The following is a 26062-nucleotide window of genomic DNA, read 5'->3' as shown; positions in this document are numbered from 1 at the left end:
TACAAAAAAAAGAAGTCATTTTAATTTTTGATACATATTAAAACATTTCAGTCAGTTCTTCCTGACAGCATAACACGACAAATACACAAGACCTCAAACATGCTTTAAAATGACATTCAGCAAAGTATTTAAAATTTAATAAATAGCAATAATCATACACAAATACATTTTTCATACTCAAACATTAAGCTACTAAAACAGACAGCTAAAGAATAAATAAATGGGAATTGACAATAAAAAAATATGCGGGGTTTTGCAATTCATTTTACTTAAAAAAGGGAGGTGATCTGAATGATTTCTTAATTTGCTTTTCAACATGTAGCATGATCCTCCCCTTATGAATAAAATATATTGAAAAAATCACTTTCTTACTATAATGTAGTTTTTAAATACAACAAATAAATATGAAACTAGCAAAGCAACCTCAAGTTGTAATAAAAATGTCCCCTCACGCCCCCCCCCATAAGTTATGGAAATATATCGTCATTATGATAGCAAATAATAGTATTTAAAGTGATAGTGCTTCTGCACTAAACTCATCTGAGACCTTGATATGATTTTAGTGCAAATCCCTAGGGTCCAATACAAGCATAACCCTGTATCAGGGAAAGACATTACCAGTTGGAACTTATCTTGTACAATTTTTGTACATATTTTATAAAGTTCAAGATTTAATGCATAGTAGAATATCTTCATCCGCTTAATTCTGTCCTTAAATAGAGATTAAAAAAAGAAATGATTTGGGCTTTTTACCATTTGGTTTGTACCATATTAGAGTATTAAAGTTAACATTAGAAAATTTATAAAAGAGTTTTGTTTTTGCCATTAATTTATCTAACTCTATCTAAATTTCACATCATTGCATGTTAAACATGAGAAAAAATTTTAGACAGTTTTTTTCCCTTTGACAAGCTCATATTATGAAATCTAATAATGTTTAGACAGATGTTATACAAATAAAAACAGGTGAGAATAAGGACTTTTTCTCTTTTTATATTAACAACCTTAACATCTAGTATATTAAGTTACAAGATGTATTGGCAAAAGCATAAAGGGTTCAATTAAAAGAAGGTATTATTTTGAACAAAGAAATGTTTTAACATAGGATAGATAGAAACTGACAGTCAAATGAGTTTCTGCAGCCATATCTCTACTGCGAACTACAGTACCAGGATGAAAACAATTAGAAACAAATGGAAGAACATTATTGAACAATCTGAATACATAATGCATTTTTAGCTGCTAAAATAGTAAACTCTAAAGTTTATAGAGTTACAGGTGTTTAATTTAACCATGCAGGCTAACATATGATAGTAAGAAATCACCCTGCATCTTTTTTCTTTTTAAATTAAAACTAGTTTAATTGTAAAGTTCCAAAACAATGAATGGATATTGCTCCAACTTGTATCCAGTCTCCCTGACGGGATTCTTGTACCTAACAAAGTAACAAAGCTTCATCATCACTCGTTTCATTTTTCAGCGTTGCTTCTAAGCAAGAGTCTGGTATCTGGGCAGTGTGGACATACCGCAGCGCTCACAGGGGCCATCGCGATTACTTGGTCTTACTCCAGGGTCTGCTGCACTATATGGTTGTCTGAACCTTTGCCCTTGATCGGAGGCAAGATCAAGAAGAGGTCTGGAACAGTCATTCGCGTCCAAGTCTGAAGCTCCTTCAGAAACTGGAATCAGCATTTCGACATCATCATCTTCTTCTCTTTCATTTACCCCATTATCAAGTTGTCTCAAAGGGCTCTGGTTCTGACTTACGGAGCTTGATCGCCCTAATGTAAAACGTACCCAACGTAGCCCCTGAGTCATACGACTTAGCGCACTTGTGAGCTGGTGATGCGCCGGACTCACACTTGGGGGTTCCGCACTTGTCACATCCCGTCCGGTTTCTGTGTGACCACCTCGGGTATTCTGAGTGGAGGAACTTCCACTTGCTCCCACTGTTGCTTCTACCGCTGTTGTGGGAGGGATTTTTTGAGGCAAAGGAGCTGCAACCCCGCCAGATGCTCCTACCGTATCTCTTCTCTCATTTTCTGTGTCTGTGTCGTCAGATTCCACAGAAAACAAACTTCTGTGAGTATGATTTCTTTCAGGTTCTCTGTTGGTACTCTGACTAGGGGCAACCTCATCCCCATCTGCTGAGACCAGAGCCAATGACCCTGAATGGCGTGATCTTGCAAAATTAAAAATACGATTCCAGATGTTGCTGGATCTGCCTGCCATAGGAAGTCTGATTGAAGTAAATCCAAGCTGAGACCGTACAGCTAGCCTCAGGTTTTCCAAAACAGAAGGCTGCGGGAAAAAAAAGAAAGAAAGAAAGAAAGAAAGAAAGACAGACAGACAGACAGACAGAAAGAAAGAAAGAAAGAAAGAAAGAAAGAAAGAAAGAAAGAAAAAAAAAAGAAAAGATCTTAAAACAGCTAACAACGACGAGGTATTAAGATGGAAAACACCCTTCTATTCAGCATGTGTTGTGGATGAAAGTTCTATTACTCATTTTACGGTCTCTGGAGGATGAATTAAATTCTCTCATCGATACAGGTTCACCTCACTCCAGAATCTAACCTATAACTTGAACCACTGTTCACTGTGTTTAAGATTTTCTCGATACTTCATTTTATATATGAACTTTAAAATGATGTTTAATGCCAATTACAACAGCAATTTTATTTCAAAACTTCACATAGTAATCCAATCCTAGAAATGCACCAAAGATGGAAAATAAAAGTATTTGATACTTCTTTAGCTACGAAGATAGAAGAATCTCTACAATAATTCTCTAAATGACCTAAAGGAGTGTGAAAACTAGGCTGTTTGTTTTTTTGTTTTAACACAGCACAAGTTAGACTTGATTTACAAGGATGAAACCTTCCAAAACATGTAAAAATTATATCTCACAGTTGGTTCTCAAGGATTTGTTGAATGAGTGGATATTGAGGATATCCATAAATTGAGGATATCCATAAATAAATATCCATAAATATTTATTATAAATAAATACAAATTTATTTATATTGTCATAAACAAAGGAATTACTGTATTTGTAATGCAGCACAGGAAACAAAAAGCCAAAGAAATTAATTTGTTTATAGCCCTATTCAATGGTATCTGAAACATTTGGGTTCCTTCTCAATCTTAAAGATTTAAGTCTTGGACTTCCCTGGTGGCGCAGTGGTTGAGAATCTGCCTGCTAATGCAGGGGACACGGGTTCGAGCCCTGGTCTGGGAAGATCCCACATGCCAAGGAGCAACTGGGCCCATGAGCCACAACTACTGAGCCTGCGCATCTGGAGCTTGTGCTCCGCAACAAGAGAGGCCGCGATAGTGAGAGGCCCGCGCACCGCGATGAAGAGTGGCCCCCGCTTGCCGCAACTAGAGAAAGCCCTTGCACAGAAACGAAGACCCAACACAGCCAAAAATAAATAAATAAATAAATAAATAATAAAAATAAAGGAATTCCTTTAAAAAAAAAGTCTTTAAAAAAAAAAAGATTTATGTCTTATTTTCTACAGCTTCATGTTAAATATAAATTATAAACTTATTCTTTGAAAATTGGTGATTTTTAATTAGTGCATATGGGAGGTGACCATATTGCCCAACTGAAAGAAAAATCATCTAGATTTTCTTTTTTCTAGATGAATGACTATCGGAATTAAAAAAAAAAAAAAAAAAAAAAAACTACAGTATTTACAAAAACAGTCTTTAAGCTCCATCTAGTGGTTACAAAAAGGAGTAATCAAACTTGGAACAAACACAGCTTTCATCAATCTGGCATTTAGTATTTAAAATACAGTATTTCCAAGAAACAATGGTGAATTGATATACTCCCTTTCAAAAGGTGATACAGTTTCCCTCCGCCAAAATGAATGGCTCTTGCCTATCCCCCCACAGAAAAAAGGAAGGGAAGAGAATAAGAAGATGTGATAACATATGTTTTCCATCTCTGTTTGTGACTGGTATTGAAGTAAATCCAAGCTGATACCGTACAGCTAGCCTCAGGTTTTCCATATAGATTTGCGATTTCCATATACACCCTTTGAACATAATCCCTGGAATATAATTCACAGAAAGCTAAGAAGCTACTATCACAGGAATATTTCATAGTCTAGCCTTAGTAAATAACAGATTGCCAATAAGAAATCTGAATATCAGCACATAAAATTTACTATATAAATGAGTAAGAGTTTTCACCAATTGGGAATGTAACTATAAACTAACTGAAAAAAAAAAAAAAAAGTGGCTCACATCCCTATGAACTCCATAGATTTGGTCCTCCTCATTTGACATTCACGTTCTAAGGCTTTGTGTGAGCACTGTCATTAAATCCAGCAATGAATACAAGGCTCTTCAGATATCCTCCACTTTTATGCAGCTGCCACCCACAATGCCTTCAGCACACTTCAAAGCCGACTTTAACAGTATAGTCTGTCAGTGAGATGAAGCTCTCTACTGGCTTCAAAGTCTATTTAATTAAATGATTGCCAATTTAACATTAGATTCTACAAGGGGATCTCATGATTGTTTTAGGAATAATTTTATATACTTCTTCCATTTATGAAGCAGAAGAAAAGGATTCTTCAGAAAGGATCGCTATTTTGAATGAGTTGGTAATCAGAAGATTATTTTTCTTTTTAAAAACAAATAAGGAAATTTGATAATTTATTACCAAAAGTTTCAAACATAAGAGTGTAATCTCATTAACTGAATAAAATCTAGTTTACCATTTGCAAACATATTTTATTTTAAAACTTTGTTGAAGCAGAATTCCCTCACAAGGGTAATTTATAACCCTACAAAAATGCTGTAGTAGGTAGTAAAGAATTGAAACCTTACCCAAAGTGAGGTCTGACCTTTGCCCTTTACTTCTGGGATGAGACCTCAGACCTTGGAATGTCAGCTTTGACAGGAGTGTCATTGCATGGAGACTTGGGCCAGCCAGAGAGTAGCACCGCGTTTTCGGTGGAGGCTCTGAGCCACACCAATGCGATGTAGCGTGGGAGAGTTGAGTCAGCAGAATCAGTCAACCTCTGGAGAGGCTAGAGACTGGGATCAGCCACGTGTGCAATTAATCATGCCTATGTGATGGAGCTCCAGTAAAAACCCTGGACACCGAGTTTGGGTGAGCTCCCCTAGTTGGCAACGTTTCGTGCATACTGTCACACACCTGTGTCGAGAGAATAACACTGTCCTGACTTTATGGGGAAAAGACACTTGGAAGGGTCGTGTTTGGTACCCTCCTGAACCCTGTCCTACGTGTCTCTTCCTTTGGCTGATTTAATCTGGATCCTTTCCCAGCAATAATAGTTACACCAGCTTATACTATTAAGTAAAACAGCTTTCAATGAGTTCTCAGTCCTTCTAGTGAATTATCAAACCTGAGGATGGTTTGGGAGCCCCGGAACTTAAAATTGGTTTTAGAAGTAAGGGCTGTCTTGTGTGGACTGTGCCCCCTCTAACTTCACAGTTGACTAACCTCTTGAAGGTAGCCTCAGGATATAGGGGTGGGGTGATACATGGTGGAGTGGGTGGATGGAATTAACCATCCTCTGAATTCCTACCTAAAAAGAACCCTTCCCCATGGCAGGGACAACAATATATAAAAGCCACAATGTAGGTTTTTCCTATGTTGCACACAAAATTCCAACCAGTGGAAGTTCTGAATTACTTACTTAGCAAATTACATCAAATTCTCACAAAGATTTCCTAAAAGACTCAAATAAGATGACCCACTGTAATTGGAAACCTATTTAACAAAAAGGAAACGGTCTTTCATTTTGAACAGAATTAAATTACTGGGAAAACAATGTTCATCAATTTTTCTTAATTCTGATACTGGGAACAACTTTTAGAAATGATTCTGGATGAATTTACATTTTAAATGTAGAAACCTTAATGCCCTTAAGAACCCTGGGCACAATTGTAAGCATTGAAAAAGAAATTTAAAAAGAAATTGCAGGGAACTATATTTGATATCTTATAATAATCTATTATGAAAAAGAATCTGAAAAAGAATATATATATATATGTATAACTGGATCACTTTAATGTACACCCGAAGTAAAAAACACTCACAAAAATTTAAAGAATTCAGAAACATTAATAAAGAATGAGTTACTATTTAAAGAAAATGATATGAATTTTTAAGCACTGTAAAATCCAGCTGTGAAGAAGTTTTCTCTCAAGTCAGGTAGAAATGTTAACTTAATTTCAACAACTTTTATTTTAATCTAGCATGTTACTAATCTATTACTAAGCATATCAACTTTAGTATTTCTTTTTAAATCTTTGAAATAGTTCAAGTAGAAAATAAGCTGTCAAACTTTACTTTTGAATTTTAACGCACTAAATTATCCTAAACAGTAAAATGCTTAAGAATCACCTAACCAAATCAGAAGTAAAGAATGAAAAGTATACTTCTGAATTTGTTAAAATACAATGAAACAATTAGAGTTGACCCTTGAACAACATGGGCTTGAAATGCACGGGTCCACTTATATGTGGATTTTTTTCAATAGCAAATACTATAGTACTACATGATACATGGTTGGTTGAATTTATTGATGTTGAGCCCCAGACACAGAGGTCTGACTATAAAGTTACATGTGAATTTTCACCTGCACGGAGGGTGGGTGTCCCTAGCCCCCTCGTTGTTCAGGGGTCAACTGTATAATTTCAAATCCTCCATATATTTAATTCTTAACTTGACTGCAAAAATTCTGACACAGTCAAGGATACTTTACCATTATATACAAGTATAGATTTCATTTTAAGAGGTACGGAAAGAGAAATAATAAGTTGCAACATACCTGATTAGGTGGACAAACAGGAAAATCTTCAACTGGTGGAATTAAACCCTAAGCAATCAATTGTCCATAAGAGGGAGGAGCTTCTCTTCTTAACAATTCTGCTTCCACTCTGGACAACTGTGTTTCAAATGATCTTTGAGAGAAACAGGGGGATGAAAAGGATTTTAAAAAAAGGCAAGCCAAAACAGTAATTTTTAAATTATCAACAATTAAAACAATCTGAATTTTAATATACTTGTTCATTTGTAAAGCTTACTTAGCCAACATTTGATGAGTATCTATACTACCCTACACTGAGAACACAAAGATGAAGCAGACAGTTTAGTCTCATGCGGTTTCACACTAGGGGTCTGGATCACTAAGTTTTAATAAATTAGATATCCCCGTAAAAGATAAAAGTACTAGATCTTTAAACCCCTAAGAACATAGGGGCTTGAGACTTGAGGTGAAAGTATTTGAAAATTCTTAGAAGACACTTTATTCATCAAGTCTAACACATTTACTTTTCAGATAAGGAAAAGAGTGAAATGAGTCACCAAAACCCTTTCTGGAATAACTTGTTCTTAAACTCAAGACCTCTGGTCTTCATTGTACTCTTATGTTGCAATGTAGTAAAACATTTTCTGGCCATTGATACTGAACCAAAGATAAGATGCACTTGGTTATTGTGATACTGTGCATCTATTCTTAGCTGTCTGGTATGTGACTTCTTTGTTGTATCTATCATTTGTAATTCTCCTGGGACTGACGGTCATGGTCTCCACAGGAGCTTTCTAGAAGGCCTCTCTGCCATCAACTTCTCCCAGGTCCAGTCTCTCCTCTACCACACAAAAGACAGCTCTCCCTGAAGGCCACCCTTTAACGCTGAACCACTTCTTAACTGAGATCTTCGACTTTTATACCACTTTATTTTATAGCTCTTACAACATTTATATTTTTTGTCATCTAATTCTACCCAAACTGTTCCTTTCTTCTAAGTGTAAACTGCCCATGAGATTACTCCTACGCATTTCTCTATTCACCTGTATAATGCTTTCAACACAGAAGGTTCTCAAATATCTGGAATTGTTGAATTAATATTTATAAAAACCGAGGTTAAAGAGCAACCACCGAGAATTACAGCTTGCAAAATTCCTGTAAGACAGATTAACCGGAAAACAGGAACTGATAAATACTGATTGGCTTTTCTCACCTCATAACTCTTAGTATTTATTTGTTTTTTAATGTTCTTATTAGGTTTTTGAGTCATAGGCTTTTCATAGTCATTTTATAAATCATAAGAAGTATTTATTTCTCAACAATATAACAAAAATATATTGCTAATCTCATTAAAAAAAATGTGTTGTAAATATTTGGGCCACGCTTTTACTGTAGAGAGCATAAGCACTATAGTTTTGTCTTGATACTGACCTTCGTTCAAACCTTCTCAGAGAATAAAGCTTACAAGTACATCCCAAGGCAATGACCAGTAACAGGCCACAGATAAGGCTCCCTATGACGGCTGCAGTTATGACTCGGGTAGGCACGATTACCGGGCAATTCTCCTCGTCGCTGCCATCGCCACAGTCGTCCTGAGAGTCACACACCCAGCTTTCAAACACACAACGATTGTTTTTACAATGAAAATTTCCTGGCTGGCAAAAAAAGCAGTTTTTTTCATCGGAGCCATTTGGGCAATGATTCTGGTAGTTGCAGCGATCAGAACGAGGGTAACAGACGCCGTTCCGGGAACACGGGAACTCTTCCTTTTGGCACATGGTACAATTGATTTCATCCCTTCCGTTTGGGCAATGCCAATACCCATCACAGCGCTGCTGCGCCGTATAACACCCCCAGTTCCCTCCGCAGGGTATTTCCCATGGCAAACAGAAGCCGTCTACTTGGTAAGTAGCATTAAATCCCCTGGCAGCGTTGACTTTATCGGCACAGAAATGTACCCTTATCTGTCCAGAAGAAGACACGACAGTGAGAGGCGCATGAGAATCAAAAGCAGTTAACACACGCAAAAGCTGGTGTGGATTCTCCTCTAATCCATCGTATATTTTGACATAATCACCATAACCAGTACCATCAAGTTTAAAGTCAGTGAAGCGTAAGATGACTTTGCGATGATCACCAGTGTCTATTAACCAGGTGCAATTGCTTCCAGGAGGATAAAAGTCTGGATAATTGGGAGAATTAAAAGTACCATAAAAATATTTTAACCACTGACCACAAGTTGGCACATCACAGTCTATCTCATCTCCAAGGTCAAGGCAGTCAATGTTCCCATCACATTTTAAAGATTCGGGGAGGCAAGTGTAAACTTTGGTAAACCGAGATAGACACTGGAACTGGTTGTAAGCACAGGGTTGGGAAGCGGCCGATGTTGGAGGATTCACTTCTTTGGCACAGATCTCTTCATCAGAACTATCTCCACATTCATCCATGTTATTGCATTTCCAGGCTGCTGGTATACACTTTCCATTACCACAACGAAACTGGTCACAAGCACAGTTTGGTTCCTCAGATTTCCCTGGGAGGACATTGGGAGGAGGGAGATGGAGAGATAAGGAGGAAAAAACATACTCTTTAACGGGTATGTAACAGCAAGTGGCATTTTTATCATAAATGTTGATTAGCCCAAATGATAGTTGGGCTTGATCAAAAATAGGTTAAACTCTAATGACAAATTAATATTAGCTTACTGATTACTCAACAATTTATTAAACACTTATGATTTGTTCCATGAAGATCTCTACAGCTGATCTAAAGAGAAAAGACCAATCCTGTTTTTACAGAAGCTATTTTACTGAAGAACATTTAGTAAAGTGATGTAAGATATATAAGTTAGTAGGATGCATTGCCTAAGAATTTCAAATACTCTATTGTATAAACATTTTGCAATGAAGAAAAACTCCTCTATAATAATCACCTTTTCAAATCCAGTTTTAATATTCTTTTTGAGTTGTTTATATATATTATATATATATATATATATATATATATACACATACACACAATATTTTGCTTTGTGTATCATAGCATATTTTGCAAGCCCATTATTTAGACTCAAATTTTTGCTAAGTTTATCATAAGTTAACTTTATTCTATTTCTAACATTTCATGTAACCACAACATGGTACTTCCATTTTATAATTTCTATTGTTTTAATACAACTGCAAAATATTTTATGAACCTGAGCTAAAGGTATAAAGTTACTCAACAAAACAGGAGGGGGAAGAAGAGAGAAAAGAATTGAAATGTTTATAGAATTCTGATTATCTTAGTGGACTACCTTAAATATATAACAATAATGAGGTAGGGAAAGAAAACCAAACATTAGATTCCTACAGTCCACACTGATGATGTCGGCCAATGCTTACCTCTCCATTAACAACTTTTATTTACTGGCAAATAGGTGACAGAAAATGTGCTTCAGCACCTAAGTAAATATTACAAAGACTGTGCTTTTAATAAAAAAGAGAAAAAGCAGCATATGTTGCTAAAGGAGACCATGTAATTTCAGAAAATGTAAAATGATTTTCAGCAAAAATTTACATAACTCTAATGCTCTGAGTTCTTCATATTTGTATGATCTGCTCACTCTTTTTGGATAAAGTTTAAGAATTAGCATAAGAAGACTTCTGATACTACAAACTACGAAAGTGAAATTGATTGTCTTTTCTTTGAAGGTGTAAAGACAAGGGTAATGCACACACAAAAATACATTCTGAAGTAACTTGCAGGATACTGGTAAACACTTGAGGGGAAAAAGTTCCTTTTAAAATAAACGTATTCAAAATATTTAAAAAGAAAACTGACCTTAGTTTGTAAAATTAATCATTTTATTAGGATTATACAAAATGCCTTTTGGAGACCCGGATCTACGGCACCTGAACCTTTAGCCTCTAATTCCTCAATCTCAGCTGCCTTGAGGATTGAGTCACAATTAAATGGACATTGTTTAGAAGGCGAGTCCCAAAGTGACTGAGCAGTAAATACTATAGAATTCTGTTCCATATCTTTCTTCTTATTTAAAAACACACCTGAAAAGTATGCCAGTCTGAAACCCTTCCTAGAGATACTGTCATCGGAATGGAACCTGATCCAGACGTGGTCTTGTGAAGAAATATATGGTGGTGGGATTGTAGAACCACAGGCTCTGTAGCTTTCAATATTCTTGTATGTTTCGATCGTCAACCAGTCCAAACTGCATCTTCTGGACCCTTGAATATCAAAATCCTGAAAACTACAAATAAAAAGTCAGAAAAGACTACTGAAAAGGAAATTTTGGAAAAAAATTTCATTAATAATACAAAGTAACTGAGGACTTTATTATAAGCCTCCATATATTCACTGATGATCCTGGCTCTTCTAGGCCCACGACTCTATCATCAGCAAATAATAATACTGCTTCTGTGTTCCTAACATTTACATCTCTTTCCCAGATTCCAGAACAATACCTCTTCATAAGTAACATGAAATTCCAAAAAAACGCTAAAAAACAGGAGACAGTTGGCACGATGTTTCTTTTTCTTCTCCCTGTATGTGTTTAGGAAGGACCACTTCTAATTCTTAGCACCCTAAATTGTTCTCTCTTTGAACCACTCCATAATTCGATGAACTGAAAGACATAGAGGAAGTCTGCCTTCTCTAGATTAGACTGGTTCACCTGCTTGCTTAATGAGTTTACAGCTTACATTTTCAGGAGAGCAAATAGCAAACCTGAGCCAAGTAAAAAAGTTAAAAATGAACAAACAAAAAACTTCTTCAGTGAAAAGTCCCTGAGTTTGGGAATACTTTTCTACATAAATGATTTATAACCAAACGTTATCTTGTAGTTCATAAAATATGGGCATGAATAAAGGGCAGAAAAGTCAAATAAGAAGCACATACAAAATTAGCCAGTGCTATGAAAAAAGAAAAAACAAAATAGCATTTTCTACTAACATGTCTCACCGAAAAGTGAGATTCCTGCCTTAAGCCAAGTGATGATAAAGTTAATTATCCAAGGATTATTGTACCAGGATATTTCCTCTTTAAATATTCTGGGGGCTTCCCTGGTGGCGCAGTGGTTGAGAATCTGCCTGCCAATGCAGGGGACACGGGTTCGAGCCCTGGTCTGGGAGGATCCCACATGCCGCGGAGCAACTAGGCCCGTGAGCCACAATTACTGAGCCTGCGCGTCTGGAGCCTGTGCTCCGCAACAAGAGAGGCCGCGATAGTGAGAGGCCCGCGCACCGCGATGAAGAGTGGCCCCCGCTTGCCACAACTAGAGAAAGCCCTCGCGCAGAAATGAAGACCCAACACAGTCATAAATAAATAAATAAACAAATACTTTAAATATTCTGAGTAACTATAACAAAGGCTGACAATTTGACTGCTTCCAGTTTTTCACTATTATGAACAATGCTGGAATCCTTATACATGTTCTCTCCACACACACATAAGCAAGTATTTCTCTAGGACAAATTTTTCTAGAAGTAGAATTGCTAGGTCAAAAGACACAATTCCACTTTAAATTTGATAGCAACACTGAGAAAAATGTTTATACCAACTCACAATTCCACCAAGTGCGTATGAAAAAGCACCTTATACCCCACAACTCTGGCAAAATGCAACATTTTATTTCTAAAGATTTGTTGCCAGTTAGGTGGATAAAAGAGATTTATCATTGTTCTAGTTTGCATTTCCTTATTTACTGAAATTGAAACACTTTTTCCTATGTTTATTAGCTATTTCTATTTCTTTTTCTGTGAATCACCTTGTTATATCCTTCGTACCTTACAATTTGTTCTTATTTAAGAGCTCTTTATATAGTATAAACGTGTATCTATTTGGGGCATGTATGTTATGCAAGATATATGTAGATCCACTCAAACCCTCATTCTCTCCAATAGTTGGTGCTGTCAGTCTTTCTTAATGGTATCTTTTACTGAGAAGTTTTTTTTTTTTTTTTTAAGTATAGTTGACTTACAATATTATATTAGTTTCAGGTGTACAACACACTGATTCGATGTTTTTACAGCTTATACACCATATAAAGTTATTATTGCATATTGGCTATATTCCCCTGTGCTGCACATTACATCCTTGTAACTTATTTATTTTATACATAGTAGTCTGTACCTCTTAATACCCCTCACCTATCTTGTCCCTCTCCTTGATCTCTGTATCTGTGAGTCTGTTTCTGTTTTGTTATATTCGTTAATGTGTTTTATTTTTCAGATTCCATATAAACTGAAAACATACAGTATTTGTCTTTCTCTGTCTGACTTATTTCACTAAGCGTAATACCCTGTAGGGCCATCCATGTTGTTGCAAATGGCAAAATTTCACTCTTTTTTTATAGCTGAGAAATATTCCATTATATCACATCTTCTTTATCCACTTATCTGTTGATGGATACTTAGGTTGCTTCCATGTCTTGGCTACTATAAGTAATGCTGCTATGAACACTGGGATGCATATATCTTTTCAAATTTTTTTTTCATTTTCTTTGGATATGAAGAGTGGAACTGCTGGATCGTCTGGTAATTCTATTTTTAATTTTTTGAGGAACCTGCGTACTGCTTTCCATAGTGGCTGTGCTGAATGGGAGAAGATATTTACAAATGATATGTCCAATAAGGGGTTAATAATCCAAAATATACAAAGAACTCATACAACTCAATATCAAAAAAAACAAACATCCCAATTAAAATATGCACAGAGGATCTGAACACACATTTTTCCAAAGAAGACACACAGATGCCAATAGGCACATGAAAAGATGCTCAACATTGCTAATCATCAGGGAAATACAACTCAAAACCACAATGAGATATCACCTCACATCTGTCAGAATGGTTACTATCAAAGCCATGTTGGCAAGGATGTGGAGAAAAGGGAACCTTTGTGCACTGTTGGTGGAGACGTAAACTGGTGTAGCCACTATGGAAAACAGTACAGAGATTCCTCAAAAAATTAAAAATAGAACTACCATATGATCCAGCAATTCCACTCCTAGGTATTTACTGGAAGAAAAAAACACTAATTAGAAAACATATATGCACCCCAATTTTCATTGCAGCATTATTTACAACAGACAAAATATGGAAGTAATCAAAGTGTCCTTTAATATACTTTTTTTTTTCACACACACACACTGTATTTTATTTTTACAAGAGATAAATAGACTGACACCAAGCATTGTACATGGATGACCACAACAAAAGCAACAATGATTGCAATTACCAAACATGAAACACACTCATACTATGTCATAATATTGACATTCAGTCCAGTAATCCTCCACTGTAACAGCTCCTTTACTTTGCAGTGAAAATTGATTTGTATATCCTTTGCCTCTGAGTCCTTGTGGGATTTTTTTTTTTTTTTAAATTCAGACAGAAAGTCACAAAAATTATACTCATCCTCATCAGTTCACTCAGTCCCATGTAATTAATTTTTTTTTTTATCTTGATCTTTTGTTAGCACTTTTATGAGTTCATCAGTTTTTCATTAGAGTTCTGAAAATGCTTATTCATTCAGTTCAGCAGTACAGTCAGTTACCAGAAACCTGTACTTGTCAGAGTCTTTTCCATGAATTTCTTGAAGATGAAACCCTTTTATAAGAACATATTTGCAAAATCATCAGAGTACACCCAGAACTGTCTGTAAATGACAAAAGACTTAAAAATGACCACGGTTAAAGATTTGATGAAAGTTCATAATAATGCAGTTGACAAGAAAATTAGTTATTTCTGAGATATACATTTTAAAGTAATAACTAGGATTATTACTTATAACATTATATCAGAACATATAAGATTTTTAGAAATTTCATGTAATGTCTGAAACATTTATATTAACATATTTCCATACATATTTCCATACAAATACAAATATAAGATTTTTAGAAATTTCATGTAATGTCTGAAACATTTATATTAACATATTTCCATACATATTTCCATACAAATACAAATATAAGATTTTTAGAAATTTCATGTAATGTCTGAAACATTTATATTAACATATTTCCATACACATAACCCAATGAAAGTTTAGTATTAGTTGTTTTGTTTTTTTATACTGCAGGTTCTTATTAGGCATCAATTTTATACACATCAGTGTATACATGTCCATCCCAATCGCCCAATTCAGCACACCACCATCCCCACCTCACCGCAGTTTCCCCCCCTTGGTGTCCATATGTCCATTCTCTACATCTGTGTCTCAACTTCTGCCCTGCAAACTGGCTCATCTGTACCATTTTTCTAGGTTCCACATACATGCATTAATATATGATATTTGTTTTTCTCTTTCTGACTTACTTCACTCTGTAGGACAGTCTCTAGATCCATCCACGTCTCAACAAATGACTCAATTTCGTTCCTTTTTATGGCTGAGTAATATTCCATTGTATATATGTACTACAACTTCTTTATCCATTCGTCTGTCAATGGGCATTTAGGTTGCTTCCATGACCTGGCTATTGTAAATAGTGCTGCAATGAACATTCGGGTGCATGTGTCTTTTTGAATTACGGTTTTCTCTGGGTATATGCCCAGTAGTGGGTTTGCTGGGTCATATGGTAATTCTATTTTTAGTTTTTTAAGGAACCTCCATATTGTTCTCCATAGTGGCTGTATCAATTTACATTCCCACCAACAGTGCAAGAGGGTTCCCTTTTCTCCACACCCTCTCCAGCATTTGTTGTTTATAGATTTTCTGATGATGCCCATTCTAACAGGAGTGAGGTGATACCTCATTGTAGTTTTGATTTGCATTTCTCTAATAATTAGTGATGTTGAGCATCTTTTCATGTGCTTCATGGCCGTCTGTATGTCTTCTTTGGAGAAATGTCTATTTAGGTCTTCTGCCCATTTTTGGATTGGGGTGTTTGTTTCTTTGATATTGAGCTGAATGAGCTGTTTATATATTTTGGAGATTAATCCTTTGTCCGTTGATTCGTTTGCAAATATTTTCTCCCATTCTGAGGGTTGTCTTTTCGTCTTGTTTATGGTTTCCTTTGCTGTGCAAAAGCTTTGAAGTTTCATTAGGTCCCACTTGTTTATTTTTGTTTTTATTTCCAATACTCTAGGAGGTGGATCAAAAAGATCTTGCTGTGATTTATGTCAAAGAGTGTTCTTCCTATGTTTTCCTCTAAGAGTTTTATAGTGTCCAGTCTTATATTTAGGTCTCTAATCCATTTTGAGTTTATTTTTGTGTATGGTGTTAGGGAGTATTCTAATTTCATTCTTTTACATGTAGTTGTCCAGTTTTCCCAGCACCACTTATTGAAGAGACTGTCTTTTCTCCATTGTATATCTTTGCCTCCTTTGTCATAGATTAGTTGACCATAGGTGCGTGGGTTAACCTCTGGGCTTTCTATTTGTTCCATTGATCTATGTTTCTGTTTTTGTGCCAGTACCATATTGTCTTGAATACTGTAGCTTTGTAGTATAGTCTGAAGTCAGGGAGTCTGATTCCTCCAGCTCCATTTTTTTGCCTCAAGACTGCTTTGGCTATTCGGGATCTTTTGTGTCTCCATATAAATTTTAAGATGATTTGTTCTAGCTCAGTAAAAAATGCCATTGGTAATTTGATAGGGATTGCATTGAATCTGTAGATTGCTTTGGGTAGTATACTCATTTTCACAATATTGATTCTTCCAATCCAAGAACATGGTATATCTCTCCATCTGTTGGTATCATCTTTAATTTCTTTCATCAGTGTCTTATAGTTTTCTGCATACAGGTCCTTTGTCTCCCTAGGTAGGTTTATTCCTAGGTATTTTATTCTTTTTGTTGCAATGGTAAATGGGAGTGTTTCCATAATTTCTCTTTCAGATTTTTCATCATTAGTGTATAGGAATGCAAGAAATTTCTGTGCATTAATTTTGTATCCTGCAACTTTACCATATTCATTAATTAGCTCTAGCAGTTTTCTGGTGGCAGTTTTAGGATTCTCTATGTGTAGTACCATGTCATCCGCAAACAGTGACAGTTTTACTTCTTCTTTTCCAATTTGTATTCCTTTTATTTCTTTTTCTTCTCTGATTGCCATGGCTAGGACTTCCAGAACTATGTTGAATAATAGTGGTGAGAGTGGACATCCTTGTCTCGTTCCTGATCTTAGAGGAAATGCTTTCAGTTTTTCACCATTGTGAATGATGTTTGCTGTGGGTTTGTCATATATGGCCTTTATTATGTTGAGGTAGGTTCCCTCTATGCCCACTTTCTGGAGAGTTTTTGTCAGAAATGGGTGTTGAATTTTGTCAAAAGCTTTTTCTGCATCTATTGAGATGATCATATGGTTTTTCTTCTTCAATTTGTTAATATGGTGTATCACATTGATTGATTTGCGTATATTGAAGAATCCTTGCATCCCTGGGATAAATCCCACTTGATCGTGGTGTATGATCCTTTTAATGTGTTGTTGGATTCTGTTTGCTAGTATTTTGTTGAGGATTTTTACATCTATATTCATCAGTGATATTGGTCTGTAATTTTCTTTTTTTGTAGTGTCTTTGTCTGGTTTTGGTATCAGGGTGATGGTGGCCTCATAGAATGAGTTTGGGAGTGTTCCTTCCTCTGCAATTTTTTGGAAGAGTTTGAGAAGGATAGGTGTTAGCTCTTCTCTAAATGTTTGACAGAATTCACCTGTGAAGCCATCTGGTCCTGGACTTTTGTTTGTTGGAAGATTTTTAATCACAGTTTCAATTTCATTACTTGTGATTGGTCTGTTCATAGTTTCTGTTTCTTCCTGGTTCAGTCTTGGAAGGTTATACCTTTCTAAAAATGTGTCCATTTCTTCCAGGTTGTCCATTTTATTGGCTTAAAGTTGCTTGTAGTAGTCTCTTAGGATGCTTTGTATTTCTGCGGTGTCTGTTGTAACTTCTTTTTCATTTCTGATTTTATTGATTTGAGTCCTCTCCCTCTTTTTCTTGATGAGTCTAGCTAATGGCTTATCAATTTTGTTTATCTTCTCAAAGAACCAACTTTTAGTTTTATTGATCTTTGCTATTGTTTTCTTTGTTTTTATTTCATTTATTTCTGCTCTGATCTTTATGATTTCTTTCCTTCTGCTAACTTTGGGTTTTGTTTGTTCTTCTTTCTCTAGTTCCTTTAGGTGTAAGGTTAGATTGTTTACTTGAGATTTTTCTTGTTTCTTTAGGTAGGCTTGTATAGCTATAAACTTCCCTCTTAGAACTGCTTTTGCTGCATCCCATAGGTTTTGGGTCGTCGTGTTTTCATTGTCATTTGTCTCTAGGTATTTTTTGATTTCCTCTCTGATTTCTTCAGTAATCTCTTGGTTATTTAGTAACGTATTGTTTAGCCTCCATGTGTTTGTCTGTTTTACGTTTTTTTCCCTGTAATTCATTTCTAATCTCATAGCGTTGTGATCCGAAAAGATGCTTGATATGATTTCAATTTTCTTAAATTTACTGAGGCTTGATTTGTGACCCAAGATGTGATCTATCCTGGAGAATGTTCCGTGCGCACTTGAGAAGAACGTGTAATCTGCTGTTTTTGGATGGAATGTCCTATATATATCAATTAAATCTAACTGGTCTATTGTGTCATTTAAAGCTTCTGTTTCCTTATTCATTTTCATTTTGGATGATCTGTCCATTGGTGTAAGTGAGGTGTTAAAGTCCCCCACTATTATTGTGTTACTGTCGATTTTCTCTTTTATAGCTGTTAGCAGTTGCCTTATGTATTGAGGTGTTCCTATGTTGGGTGCATATATATTTATAATTTTTATATCTTCTTCTTGGACTGATCCCTTGATCATTATGTAGTGTCCTTCCTTGTCTCTTGTAACATTCTTTATTTTAAAGTCTATTTTATCTGATATGAGTATAGCTACTCCAGCTTTCTTTTGATTTCCATTTGCATGGAATATCTTTTTCCATCCCCTCACTTTCAGTCTGTATGTGTCCCTAGGTCTAAAGTGGGTCTCTTGTAGACAGCATATATATGGGTCTTGTTTTTGTATCCATTCAGCCAGTCTATGTCTTTTGGTTGGGGCATTTAATCCATTCACGTTTAAGGTAATTATCGATATGTATGTGCCTATGACCATTTTCTTAACTGTTTTGGGTTTGTTTTTGTAGGTCCTTTTCTTCTCTTGTGTTTCCCACTTAGAGAAGTTCCTTTAGCATTTGTTGTAGAGCTGGTTTGGTGGTGCTGAATTCTCGTAGCTTTTGCTTGTCTGTAAAGCTTTTGATTTCTCCATCAAATCTAAGTGAGACCCTTGCCGGGTAGAGTAATCTTGGTTGTAGGTTCTTCCCTTTCATCACTTTAAGTATATCATGCCACTCCCTTCTGGCTTGTAGAGTTTCTGCTGAGAAATCAGCTGTTAACCTTATGGGAGTTCCCTTGTATGTTATTTGTCGTTTTTCCCTTGCTGCTTTCAATAATTTTTCTTTGTCTTTAATTTTTGCCACTTTGATTACTATGTGTCTCGGCGTGTTTCTCCTTGGGTTTATCCTGTATGGGACTCTCTGCGCTTCCTGGACTTGGGTGGCTATTTCCTTTCCCATGTTAGGGAAGTTTTCGACTATAATCTCTTCAAATATTTTCTCTGGTCCTTTCTCTCTCTCTTCTCCTTCTGGGACCCCTATAATGCGAATGTTGTTGCGTTTAATGTTGTCCCAGAGGACTCTTTCTTAGGCTGTCTTCATTTCTTTTCATTCTTTTTTCTTTATTCTGTTCCGCAGCAGTGAATTCCACCATTCTGTCTTCCAGGTCACTTATCCGGTCTTCTGCCTCCGTTATTCTGCTATTGATTCCTTCTAGTGTAGTTTTCATTTCAGTTATTGTATTGGTCATCTCTGTTTGTTTGTTCTTTAATTCTTCTAGGTCTTTGTTAATCATTTCTTGCATCTTCTCAATCTTTGCCTCCATTCTTATTCCGAGGTCCTGGATCATCTTCACTATCATTATTCTGAATTCTTTTTCTGGAAGGTTGCCTATCTCCACATCATTTAGTTGTTTTTCTGGGGTTTTTTCTTGTTCCTTCATCTGGTACATAGCCCTCTGCCTTTTCATCTTCTCTATCTTTCTGTAACTGTGGTTTTTGGTCCACAGGCTGCAGGATTGTAGTTTTTCTTGCTTCTGCTGTCTGCCCTCTGGTGGTTGAGCCCCAATTCCTCTCTCTTTAAACATAAAGTGATTGGACTTAAAGCAGTGCTTAAAGTTTACTGGTACTATAATCCTTGTTCAAAATTGCTCTGTGGCATAAGCCACAATGCAGTGAATTGTTGACACCTCCAAATCCCAGGGAGGCCCCTGAGTGCTCTCTCAGGAGGAAATTGAGGTCAGGTGTATCTGATGGCCTGTGTGCTTTCTGTGCTCCTGGTGATATGTGGGGGCTTTCAGGTGAATGCAGTGGGTAGACTCATGGACTCTTAGTCTTGGCTGGGGGAGACAGCACTGTCGGGTTTATGTTTCCACATTTGCCTCCTTTTGTGTTGCCTTTCTCCCAGTTGCATTTAGCCTGATGAGAGGGAAGGAGGAGATGTTGGTAGCTGGGCAGGTGTTTCTCCAGGAGCAAATGTCAGGGACGGTTGTGTGGGCAAGATCCCTAGGCCCCGTCCTGGCAATCTTGCTGTGCACTGAGTAGTCCAGATGAATCGGGTCCTTGACCAGAAGTCCATGAAACTTTTGGCAATCTGGGCAAAATTTGGGATCTGAGAATGGGCTCAGAAATTTCAGCAAGGATTTGGCGGTATCTTACCCTCGGGCTGTTTAAGAGCCCCTGGTTTTGAATGGCATGAAGCACCAGAGAGCCTTTGATCACATTCTATACAGCTGTCCTGTGTGTGGCCCTCCAGCAGCAAACCTTCTCTGCTGTGACCTCAGGGCAGGCCCCATCTCCCCCCCACTGAGGCTCCTGCCCTGTGAAACATGAGGGTGTAACGCAGGCTGCTTGTCAGTGCTGGGCTCCTGGCTTGCCTGACGCAAAGTATGGAGCATCTGTTCACCTTGTGCTGGTGCCCTTTGCAGAATCAATGGGCTCACAGCCCAGACATTTATGCTGAGTCTGGGGGCAGCTGTGCCCTGAGAAGCCATGTCTTGTCACTTGGCCCAGGGAGCACCTCCTCAACGGACCACACTTATCATACGGGTCTCCTGCTCTTGTGCCCTCTTGTTTTGTTCTGAGGCAGGTGGTTGTGATGGCCAGTACTGTGGGGTCTTGTGATCTCAGAGCAGACACTGGAGGCTGACTGACCCCACAGAGGTGGACAAGGATGTGGGCTCAGGCGAAAGGTCCTTTCTTGGGTTTCTGCCTCTCTTCCCTGACTCCTGACCCTTGCTCTCAAAAGCTCACCTTTCCGTTGTAGTTGCCTCACCAGGGGGCAGTGACGGGCTTTGCCCCGCTGAACTATACCCTCGGGGTAGGTGGCCACAGCCTGGCTTGTCACACACTGGGGAAATCCTACACTGGGGAAGTCAGGATTGTGCCTTGCTGGGCTTGGAACCCAGGTAGAAAGGTAGATGGTGTGGGTCTGAGGGACTGATGCTCCAGCCCCAGGGCAGGTGACTTCTCCTGGGAGAGGTTGCCCATGGCCCCCTTTGGCTCCTCGACCCTGCAGAGGTGCTGATACACGCCCCCTGCAGGCCACAGCCTCTGTGCATAGGATCTGCCCCAGTATCACATGAGAAGCCGGGGCCAGGAGCCTCGCTCTCTCTGAGAGCAGCTGGTCATCCCACACTGAGGGGTGTCTTCTCGGACACAGGGCACATAGCTGACCTGCAACTGACATATGGACTCTTCCCTGGGCTTTACCCCTGAATTTACCTCCATTCTTGTCTCCTGTCTCATGGCCCCTGCCTTTTCCCCCAGACACTGGAGATCTCCAGGCTTGGGTGGAGTATGGCATGTTGTCAAGCTCAGTGGTGTCCACCTCACCAGCCCACTGGAATCAAGCCCCAGGGAGCCTTTGAGAGAGCAAGACCAAGGACTTTAAGAAGACTACGGTTAATGTTAAGGAGCAGAGATTGTTAAGATGAGGAATTTCACTAGTGTTTTTCAATCCGTAAGAAGAAGGAAATAGAAATTGCAGAATTGAAACTTGCACAGACATCAAGAAATAATAGTTTACAGGCCTCAAGAAATAATAGTTTAACAAATGCCCCATTCACAGAATCAAGGAAATGAGCACCATCCACAGGGTGTGCAAAGGAGGTGACTAATCCCAGGAGCAGCATGGCCACGGCTCGGCTGAGAGCGAGGCATGTGCTGGGCAAGCTTTTGTATGTAATGTTCACCAAAGGGAACCTTGGCCAGTGATACCAGGGAAAGGCTATCATGGTGAAGGCCCACTCATCTCCACCACCCTCAACTTGAATCAAAGTATTGGCGGAAGAAACAAACTTGACAGAGACTTTGGCCACCTGGCCTGGGTTCTCCCTACAAAATGTCATGTTCCTCCAAGAACAGGGCAAGGAGTCACAGTTGTCCGAATCACAGATGGCATATCTTAACGGTACAGCTATTACAAATTTGCACCTTTGTTTGAAGGGAATTGTTAAGTGGTGGGTAGGGAGTGATGTGTTCCAGGGAGGATTTGGGCCCTCTGGCTTGCAGGTGACCCTCTTATCAGACAGGGCAATTCTGCCAATAACTCATCACTGCCTTCATTCCTCAGGTGGTAGGGATACAAAGGGATTAAAAGGGGTGCGGGCAGAGGACAGCCCTCACTGACAGCACAGAGCCATCACCTACTGTCTCCTCAACTCCTCTGCCCATATAGCCACCGAGGGTGCCAGCTGCTGGCGTTCACAGCAGCTGTTGATAGCACACCATCATCCAAGGAGTTCTTGAGCACCAACTTTGCACTACTCAGCAGCATAATGGAGAAATCAAGGATGGTCCATGGAAATAGCTAAGGGTCTTGTTTTAGGGCAAACGAGCTTATTCTGCAATATGTGCTTCTTAGTTAATTGGGGTTCGAATGTCCTTTCTTGTATGAAATGGTGTTGATAACGTTTGAAAAATAAAAGGTTGGCCACCCCATGAGAAACTATGCTTTTATCTGAGTGGGGTTGGGGAGCAAGAGGGAGTAATGAAAATTTTGGTTGTTGAAGTAGTGACAGGGCAGGGCTAACTTGTTCAAGACTGCCTCCCTGCAGGAGGAAGGCCGGCCTTCCTCAAGACTTCATGGACACTACCCATAGCCAGAGCTTACGGCTGTCATAGCTGGTGACTCAGCCATGGGTCTACTGAGCAATACAGCTGCAACCGCAGCTTGGCTCAGCCCTGACCAGCAGGAGAGAGGCTGGGCCTCCCTCAGCCTGACTGCTCGTTCCATGGAGAGGGACTGGACCTAGGTCCTGTGTGTCCCAGTGCTGGTCCTAGTTCCTGCCCACACGGGACCTGGGCTTCCCTGATTCTGCAATAGAAACACCAGAGCCCAAAGTTTGGGTCCCTCTCCTGGACCCTGGATCCCTACTGGATCCCTGTGTGCTGGCCCAGAACAAAGTGTGCAGTGGGGACCCACAAACTCCCCACTATTCCTGTGACTGTGAACTGCCCCTGATAAACATGGCTCCAGCAGCCAGGGTTACATATTTTTAGGGAACTCTCTTATGGTTACAAGGGCAAAAGACTGAGAACTACTATGTAAAACTAATATTTGAAAACTTCACTCCAGTGATATTTGAAGAACCTCTATAAAATAACTAAACAAACATAATCGCATTTTATTCCACTGTGTCCACAGTCTAAGCTTTAAATTGTATAAAAATGAGAACGAGAAGTAGAATGCCTCCAAACATTTGGAAATTAAGATGCACACTTCTAGATAATCCATGGTTAAAGAGGAATTTCAAGGAAAAATTTTAAGATAAATAGAACTGAGTGAAAATGAAAATACAACACATAAAATGTGGAAGGATCCAGAGAAAACATTATTAAGAGGGAAACGAATGGCACTAAATGCTTATAATAGAAAAGAGGGAAGGTCTCAGATCAATAATCTAAGCTTTCACACACGGAAACGGGAAAAAAATTGCACAATAAAATCAACACATGAAGAAGGCAGCAAATAACAATACACTCTGATCAACTGGAGTCTATTCTCGGAACACAAGCTTGGTTTACTATTCAAAAATCATCAGCGTAATTTGCCATATTAATAGATTGAAGAAGAAACTCTACATGGCCACATCAATTAATGAAGAAAAAGCATTTGATGAACTTCAACACACATTCATGTCAGAAACTCTCAGGAATAGAAGGGCTCTACTTCAACCCAGTAAAGAATATCTACAAAAAACCGACAGTGAACATCATACTTAATGGTGAGAGAATGAATGTTTTCCTCCTAAATTCAAAAGAAGGCCAGAATGTCCTCTTTCATCTCTCCTTTTCAACTTAGTACTGTAGGTACTAGCCAGTGCAGCATGGCAAGAAAAAGAAAGAAAGACACACAGATTAGAAAGGAAGAAATATTACTGTCCATACTCATGGATAGCATGACTGTCTGCATAGAAAATCCCAAGAAATCTCTAAGAAGCAATTAATAAGTGGCAATTACTTTAACAAAGTCTCAGGATACAAGATCAACACAAAAACATTAGTCATATTTCCAAATATTAACAATGAACAACTGGAAACCAAAACTAAAAACACAATGCCGGGGCTTCCCTGGTGGCGCAGTGGTTGAGAATCTGCCTGCCAATGCAGGGGACACGGGTTTGAGCCCTGGTCTGGGAAGATCCCACATGCCGTGGAGCGACTAGGCCCGTGAGCCACAACTACTGAGCCTGTGCGTCTGGAGCCTGTGCTCTGCAACAAGAGAGGCCGCGACAGTGAGAGGCCCGCGCACCGCGATGAAGAGTGGCCCCCACTCGCCACAACTAGAGAAAGCCCTCGCACAGAAACGAAGACCCAACACAGACAAAAAGAAAAAAAGAAAAATTAAAAAAAACAACAACAACACAATGCCATACACAATGCTTCCAAAACATGAAATATTTGATTATAAATATTTTAATAGAGGATCTGTAGGATACAACCAAACAAGACCTAAATCAATGGAGAGACATATCGCATTCATGGATTGGAAGACTCAACATAATGAAAGGTCAACTTCCAACAGAATTTTTTTGTCAACATGGACAAGCTTATTCTAAAATGTATGAACAAAAGGTAAAGGCAAAGGAACCAGAATAAGTAAAACAATTTTGAGAAAGCAGAATATAGTTAGAGGATATTAAGACCTACTGTAAAGCTATAAGTAAGACAGTGTGGTATTGGTGGAAGGATAGATACATGGTTCAATGAATAGGATAGAGAATACAGAAATAGACACATGCCAATACAACAAACTGGTTTTTTTTTACATAAGTTAAAAAGCGATATAAAAAGCAAAATCTCTAGTCCTTATAATAACCCTAAAAGGAACACAAATCTGTTAAACGACTAAGCAAGACCATACAGTTAGTGGCAGCACCAGAATCAGAACACAGGTCTACCTACTCTTGCTATGACTGAGCCTCTTCCTCTACATCTCCTAAATGTCACTCTGAGTTGAAGAGGGGAAAGAAATGGGAGACCACCGTGATGGCACATCCCTGTGCTTTAACAAGTATGTTTCCTTTATATACTGGACCATCTATTTCAGATTTTATTTGAAGCAAGTTTTGGCTTGCTTCAGTATGTATTTCATTTTCTATTAATCACCCTCTTTCATTCATGGCAGACAGGCTCTAGAGGTCCTGAGAATGTCTGAAACAAAGAATGCTATAAAACACCTTAGTAACTCTCGAAAATGCTAAGTGGACCCTGAATCAAAACTTCAAGTTTCAGAGAACTTACAGCCACTAACGATCTGCAAAACAAACAAATAAACAAACAAACAACCCCACACCCTAGCAATTCTCAACCTTGGATCAAACTACAATATGTTGGAAGAGGTATTACTGAAAAGAGCTTGAAAGGGCAGCCTAAAAGGCAGAGGGTACAGAACATGGGCCATGTCCCTGTAAAGGGGACATGGTTCATAATATTGTGAATCAAGGGGCTGGTTCACAATACTGGTTATGATGTTCAAAACTGTCAATCAAAGAGAGGTGCATTATTATATATTTGCTTGTTGCTATTGCTTTTCTGATTAGAAGATACAGAGTCACTTTAGGTAACTTCCATTTAATTTAATATTTACTTTCATTTTATATCCAGGTCACATTTTCTACATTAAAATATAATCATGCTGACTCCCCCCACCCCCTATACCCTCAGAGAACAAAAGTGAAGAACTTTAC

The 26062-nt window shown here is 38.2% G+C and overlaps 1 protein-coding gene across 1 annotated transcript in view; it reads right to left on the bottom strand.

Moving 5' to 3' along the window:
* LOC309634344 (low-density lipoprotein receptor-related protein 12-like) overlaps positions 1-26062 on the bottom strand; it is a 71090-nt gene continuing 45028 nt past the window's right edge. Inside the window, 6 exon segments of the mRNA XM_082404279.1 lie at positions 1-1524; positions 1527-2301; positions 6816-6863; positions 6867-6948; positions 8226-9330; positions 10844-11046. Of these exon segments, the coding sequence (XP_082260405.1) occupies positions 1436-1524; positions 1527-2301; positions 6816-6863; positions 6867-6948; positions 8226-9330; positions 10844-11046 (2302 nt within the window). The 3' untranslated portion in view covers positions 1-1435.

Source organism: Balaenoptera borealis (genome assembly GCF_965194805.1).
Source record: "Balaenoptera borealis genome assembly, chromosome: 8".
Classification (NCBI taxonomy): Eukaryota; Metazoa; Chordata; class Mammalia; order Artiodactyla; family Balaenopteridae; genus Balaenoptera; species Balaenoptera borealis.
Note: the sequence above shows the minus strand (reverse complement) of the source record. Positions and strands in the feature narration are given on the sequence as shown.